A 7,079-nucleotide genomic window follows, 5' to 3' on the forward strand; every position below is an offset into this window, starting at 1 on the left:
AAAGGATATGTAGCTTGTAGTCAGTGATCCCACACTGACAGGTTTGTGCCAAGCCATTCCTGAATCTGTTCCTTGGTGATTTGCATTGCAATTGGGAACCAAGTTCTCTTACTCTTACCTCCAAGTTACTATTATTTTTCATAGTTTTCGCTGGTGCTTCTTTACAGCAAAGGAGGCAAGTGTTTTAAAGATGGTGTCCCATCTTTGGCAGCTCAGCATTGCTCTTTTCTGCATGGCTTAGCCTGGTGTTAGGTTTGTACAGGCCCAGCTTGATGAAGGCTGAGCAGGATGAAAGTCCCATCCACGCCCTGGCGTTGTTGCCATATTGCATTTGGATCCCTGTCTTGATGGGATTCTTTCTTGGGCAGCTGCAAAAGTACCTCTGGTCATTGCAGGCTGGCTTGTGGGGTTTGGGTTTGCTTGGTTTTTTCAGGCGCAGTTGATTTTAGCACTTCCAGCATTGTCTTTCTGTGGCTTCTGTCTTGAGGCTGAGACATCTTTTCTCATGGTGGCAGCTGAGTAAGGGATTTGTATGAGGCAGTGGGGGCTGGAGGTTGGCTGAGCGCAGCAGCCTTTCCTTCGCATGGAAGGAAGCGGTGGCAGTGATGGCAAACACAGTTGGAGTTGCACCTGACAGGTTGGTCGTGGCAGTCACCCTTGAGCCTGCTGACTCGATTACTGAGTGGAGGATGCCATCTGGGTGGAGATGAAGGTCTCGATGACATTGTGAGTGGATGGCAGCAGCTGACTGTGGCTGTTGGTGGAGTCAGAGCTTTGGTACAGCACCAGGCTGCTGGAGGATGCTGTTAAAGGCACAGGCAGAAGTTAAGTACAAATTCTCACTGCAGTCCCTTTATCGTGTGTGCACACATTCACATTTCCAGCATGACTAAAACCTCCTGGCATAGAGGCATAACTCCTTTTTCTATTTTGTGTGCCATTGTATACCCAGCTCAAGTACAAAGCTAGCCTGAAAGTATTGACAGTGTTGGGGAATTCAGATTTGAGAATTCTAGTTGATTGTTAATGTCCTATTTCTTCTCTTAAAATTGGGAAGATCCAACTGGAGTCTTCACAAGGGAGTCTTGGGCTTTTCAGCCCTGAATCCTGCCAGCAGGATTGGCTATGCACGGACACTGATTTTTGTCAATATTTTTAAGGTTATTTTCCTATCTAGATTCTGAAGAAGGGTCCCATTTCCAGTCTGGACTTATACAGCCTGCACAGACTGTGCTTTGAGTCTTTTCTTTGTACCAGCTTTTCAAAGCCCCCAAGGCACTGGTAGAGCCCTTCTAGAGAATGGTGAGTCCCAGTTAAGATATTCTGTCTGGGTTTTACAGCGTGGGCAAGAGAAACAGCAATATGTGGTTTAAGATAACAGTGGCTGCTGCTCTTACCGGCAGGGCTTGAGGTGAGGCGAGGGCCTGGCTGAAGGTGCTGGATGGTCGTGTCTTGGTTCTGTAAATGTATCGTTGGTGCCTGTGACACTGGCGTATGCATCCCAGACTCTGTGTGAGTCTCTGAGTCAGACGTGAATGCCTAGGGAAAAGGAAGTTAACAGTGCCTGTTTTCTACATCCCTTCTAACAGGCGTAAGAGAAGAATGAGCAGGTGCTGTTTCCAAGGAGATTAAATCCTCCTTGATGATGCAGTGAAGAGCTTGCTCTAATGCCTCCAGTATTGCAGCTGGTACCAGCAAGGCAAGGAGATAAGAAAGATCATCCTGCTGGGATGGCATAGACCACACACCCAAAAACTCTTTGACAAGCAAGGAGCTACCTGCAGACTGGTGCAGTTCTAAGGTGGGGGAACAAAGGCATGTGCTAAAGGCTGTTTGTTACCTGTTTAGTTGGTGTCAGGTTAGTCAGGGCGCTGAGATTGGCTGTATCTGTTATCACCATGGTTTGTGGTAAGAGGCCTGTATGTGTGTATTGGGCCACTTCAGACTTGGGGCCGTAGAGAGCTGTGCATGAAAGAAAACAAGATCATGTGGATGCTGGAGCTTTGCATGAGAGTAATTTGGCTGAGTTGTTCTCCTCATGCATGTGGACCTGCTGTCTGTCTCTGAAACAGTGGGAGTGGAGGGACAGGGAGATGAATGCAAGAGAAAAGTAACTTCATAATTAAAGCAACAATAACAGAAGAGGAAAATAGAGTGCTGCAAGCCCAAGGACCCAGTGAATGCTCCAGAACAGAGCCTTTATTTTTTTGGTTTGCTTGAGCAAATGACTTCACATTCTTACCGTGAGGGTTCTGTATCTGCGCCATGGTAGCCATGAAGGGGCTCTGGTTGATGTGGCTCTGGACCTGCTGCATGAGGGGCTGCTGGTAGGATGGGTGCAGTTGCTGGGAGAACTGGACGGGCTGCAGGGTAGTGAGGCTGCTCCCCATGCTGTTTATTACAGGTACGCTCTGGGGCTGGGTTGAGGCCAGGCCTGAAAAACAAAGGCTGATGACAGTAGTGTCACGCACTATGGGAGGAGTGCTGCTGCACCGCAGTAGGGGCATCTGAACTAGTCATCGTGGAGGGCCTGTCGTCACAGGGTGATTTCGGATCCTGCTTTTCGGGTGTTCTTTTTGTTACCTGTGATTATGAGTAGATTTCATGCCTGTGAAAATGAAGTGGGAGTGTGCAAAATGTGCAATGCAGACAGGTACCGTAAAACCACCTCTGACTTCCAGTGTGTGTTCCTGTGTAACAGTACAGGTCACTTTCCAGTTTAGTGGTAACCTGATACACATTTCCACTGGGGAGACCTTGCTCAGAAGTAAACTCAGAGCATCATCCTGCGTCCAGTTAATTTTATTCTTCTTTTATGAAGCTGTTTGCAACAGAGAGAACTATGCTGTAGCTGTCCAGCCACATGGAATGAAGTTTAAGCTCATTTTGGCTGCCAAATTATGAAATTCGGACCAGTGAGAAAGAGGTAGAAGGTTGCACACATTACTACCCACTTCCCATGACTGTCTGGACCCTATTCATGTAAATAAGCAAGTCTCTCCAGCATTGAGAGACTTCCACTGTGTGGAAATCTCCAATTTTTCCTTTGTTTGCACAAAATTAGAATCCATATCATAATCTTGGATATAAATGAGGAAATGGAATTTAGTTCACAGCTGTCACCATGGAATAAAATAAGGCCTCTCTCTTCCTGGGAAGAAAGGGTAAAAGCAGAGTACACATTTTATTTTTCTTTATGTAATGAGATGCACTTTGTCAGTAGACTAGTCTTGGAGTGAAAAGAAATCTCATACAAGTCCAGAAAAGCTGTCAAAGTGAAAAATATTAAAAAAAAAAAGTAATTAGTGCTGTGGGTTCCACAGGCATATGCTGCTTTTTGAAGGAAGTAGAACAGGATGTTTTGTCTTTCAAGCACTAAGAACATGCTTCAATTTTCATAGTTGTAAGGAATTATTGCATTTATATTTAGGAAGATGCAGAGCAGCAAAACAAAACATTGGCATAGGAATAGATTGCAAAAGTCCCTTGCTCTTAAGACGTGGGTTTGTGCGTAACTTAATTCTAATGTGAATAAGGAACATCATCCCTTAATTCCATTGGTACTTTTAAGTAGTGCTGCTGAGGATCCTTAGTGCCTGCGACAATATCACTGCCAGCTTAGTACTTTTGTCTCTGAAAGCCAGGCAGGTAATTCTAACAATTCCAGGTAGCTCTTTATCTGAATCCTGATAAGCAGAGTCATTACAGAACACTACTCACCTATCACCAGGGTGGAGGCACCTGTGTTGGTGAATGCTGGTCCTAGGGATGAGGTCTCACCAGCTCCAATTGCCATTACACCCGGCAGTGATGCCATGATAAGGTTCTGAGTTTGCTGGCTCAGTGCATGTGGATTTTGCTCTAGGCTGTGCAGGGCAGTCAGGGTGCTGACAGGAGGGAGAGTTCCCCCAGGAGCGGAGACCTGAGAGAAAAGAGGACTGTGAGAATGCCACCTGCAGAAGATTGAGTGTGGCGAGTCCCAAAGCTATAATATATGTCCTTCTTCCTCTTTCTGCCTGCTTTGACCACCTGCTAACCAGAAAGACTTCACATCTGCTTGTCTGGAGTTTTCCTGTGCTCATCAATTAACTAGCAAAGGTTGAAATATTAAGAGTAAATCCTTGCTGGTTTAGTTCTTTCACGTTTAAGAAATCACAATGGTTTTACAAACAAGAATGAGATTAGTCCCACTGCATTTTCTATAGGGAAAGTTTATCTTCCGTTTTACAGCTGAGGGTAGATGGTGATGCTCGGAGAAATTGAGAGGCTCAGGTAATTTTACATGGTAATTTTAGCTGCAGAGTTCAGCACACAATTCAGGAATTTCTCTTTTCTTGTTCACATTTTCATCTGAGAAATGCACGTAATTTCCCTTTCTTCCAGCAAGTGTTTTTAGTGGCCAGTGAGTTTTCAGATTGAGATTTTAAAGGAGTTGGTGAAAAGTTTCCTCAGCCCTTTTTCTCTTACAGTAAGTTCTTCAGGCCACATTACTGGCAGTTCCCTGCTGTTAGATAGAACAGGACTGTTCTGTGCTTGGGTGTCTTGCTGATTCAGTCTGTCCTTGAGTCCCTGAGAAATTGAATAACTTAACTGTTTTCTCAGCCTCTAAAATGAACCATGTAACCTTTGTCTATGCTCTAATGGGATTTTGAGTTTGCAAGGCCCTTTGGATACCTGTAGTTGAAGTACTGTGGAACAGCAAAAGACCATTCTAATAATTTGGCTGATAGAGAAAGTTCAGTACTTTATATTGTACTTTTTTTTTTTCCCCTCAGACAAAAAGCTGTAAGGAATCTTAGAGTAAGCATCAAGAGGTTAAACAGTGGGACCAATCACCTTGATATCAATTTTAGAGGACAGCTGTAGAAGATTTTCAGCACCTCATGAAAGATTTTTCTGGTCTTCAGGAAGAGACCAGAAAGCCAGAAAAGTGAGTGACTGACGAGATTTAAATCATACTCATTTATAGTGAATTTAACTTTGCCTCAGGCCAGTCTGCACTATGCAGACTTTTGCCAGCTGTTTCCCTGTAAGCAAGGGAACATGTGCAAACTGAAAAGGATCAGTCCTGTAGTTCCAGTGCTTCATTGCTAATTATGTGGGGGAAAGTGTTGTGAAATCTCAAAAGGAAATTTGCTTTGAGAAGGCAGATTGCTACAATCTAGGTGTCCAGTAAATGTCTCAATGGTATGTGCTGCATACAGGCTATTGGGCTCTGTTTTTACAGCTGAGATAGATGTAAGTACAGGTCTCCGTTGTGTTAATCCCACTGGTGTCTGATCAATTATCTTGAGATGTGCAGAGTTCAAATGAGTTGGATATGAGATGATGAGAATCTCAGTGGGGAACGAAGGAGACAACGGGGTTTCCTGGGAAGAATGGAATTATGTCATACCTTGAGCTCTGTTTCTTTTTCAGAATAGATTGTTTTGATTAAGGAAATGTCTGTACTTGTTTGCATGCTCTAATACCTGCCCTCACCAGCAGCCTACAGGGCACATGTATCTCAGGACCGCTCATGTTATGTAGTCAGTGCGAAGGGGCTATGTAATATCTCTATAAGAAGGTGGTTTTAAGAGTATTCTAGGAAAAACTACTTCTGAATAGTTCATATTGTGACCGCAGGCAGAGGACCTGACTTCCTCCAGTCACCAGAACTTAAGTATACATCACTTACCAGCTTAGTGTCTGTGCTCAGTAGGTTCTGGCTGGGCTCCAGTCCAGGGGGAGAAACCTGATGCAGGATGGTTTGGGTGGTCACCATGGAGCTGTTCCCATGGTGGTTGCTGCTGGAGGACTCTGCCTCACTGGCTGGCTGCTGGTTGTACCTCACCCCTACATCACAACAGGAGGGAAACCGGTTGTCAAAAATGGGAAACTTTGGCAAGTGCTAAATTCGTTTTCCTTTGCAGGTGCTTGGCTTTAGATGTTTGAGGCAGAGATGAGGTAGGTAGTAGGGGGAAACAGGAGAACAGGCATTCTCGCCACCCTGCCCTGGCTTTCCTCTGTAACTTTGCGCAACTGCTTCCTCAGATTCTGTCCTAAAGGTATGGCTGCGTGTGCTCCAGGGAGCAAGCAGGGTTCACTAGAAACCATTCTTCTGGATGTGGGTGTAGAGAGGAGAGAGTCTCGGTGAGATCATCTCTTCCCAGAGCAAGAGCAATTACCAGCTCTGGCCTATGAAGCTGAAAAATCACTGCTCATTTTAAATGGAGAATGACCTTTCCTGATGCCTGAAAGCTCAGTCACAGAGTCCGATGGTGCTGATACATATTGGAGACAGTAGGAGGCACACACATGAGTGAAAGGATACAGAACTGACTTGTGATGGCAGCCAGTGGGTGACTCCTTGAAAGGGGATTACTGCCTCCCAGCTGCAAGGGAGCGCAGGATGTCCAAAGGGTAAGTGAGGAGATTTGGCTGGAAGTTTTGCTACTGAGCTTTGTCACCCTTGCTGTCCAGCACCTCTCCTCACTCGGAGATATGCTCTCTCTGCACCAGTGCTATTTCCCTGTACTAAGTCTGCTTTTTCTATCTGTAGATTCACCTCCTAAGGAGCTGGACTAGGGAGATGGTTTTGGTGACTGAGTTTGGGCAGGTTCACTGGCAACCCGGTCTAGTGGAAGGTGTTCCTGCCTGTGGCAGAGGGGGTGGAACTGGATGATCTTCAAGGTCCCTTCCAACCTAAACCATTCTATGATTCTATGTCCCTCTAGTTGTTTCTTACCATGAACTTTGTTGGGTGAGAGAGCAGATGGTGGCTGGAGGGAAGAAGAGTTGTGAGGAGTTAGAGGAGGAGCAGGGGTGGGCTGTGGTCCACTGAAGGTGTCCATGGCCAGCTTGTGCCGGAAAGCCTCCTCCTTCCTGCGATTGGCAAACCAGTTGTAAACTCTGACCTCTGTCACCAGGTTCGAGCCCAGTCCCTGGGCCTGAGATGGGGAAACGCCTCTCTGAATACACTCTGCTCTGTGGGGGGAAAGCACAAGAAGATCATCGCTGAGCCGGGCTTAGTCAGAGAGACAGAGCAAGCGTGCAGCCCCAAAGTGGCTGTGGCCTGGCACACTGTGTGGAAGGATCCT

At 45.9% G+C, this 7,079-nt stretch overlaps 1 protein-coding gene across 1 annotated transcript in view; it reads right to left on the reverse strand.

Annotated features, from left to right (window-relative positions):
- Window positions 1-675: 675 nt before the first annotated feature.
- The window catches only part of HNF1A (HNF1 homeobox A), a 15,098-nt gene continuing 8,694 nt past the window's right edge, over window positions 676-7,079 (reverse strand). The window contains exons 4-10 of the mRNA XM_009888583.1: window positions 6,728-6,966; window positions 5,678-5,835; window positions 3,721-3,922; window positions 2,243-2,434; window positions 1,841-1,962; window positions 1,398-1,539; window positions 676-803 (exon numbers count right to left, since the gene is read on the reverse strand). Coding sequence (XP_009886885.1) covers window positions 676-803; window positions 1,398-1,539; window positions 1,841-1,962; window positions 2,243-2,434; window positions 3,721-3,922; window positions 5,678-5,835; window positions 6,728-6,966 — 1,183 coding nt within the window. The remainder of the gene's footprint in view (window positions 804-1,397; window positions 1,540-1,840; window positions 1,963-2,242; window positions 2,435-3,720; window positions 3,923-5,677; window positions 5,836-6,727; window positions 6,967-7,079) is intronic.

This window comes from Charadrius vociferus, unplaced genomic scaffold (assembly GCF_000708025.1).
Source record: "Charadrius vociferus isolate BGI_N301 unplaced genomic scaffold, ASM70802v2 scaffold917, whole genome shotgun sequence".
Lineage (NCBI taxonomy): Eukaryota > Metazoa > Chordata > Aves > Charadriiformes > Charadriidae > Charadrius > Charadrius vociferus.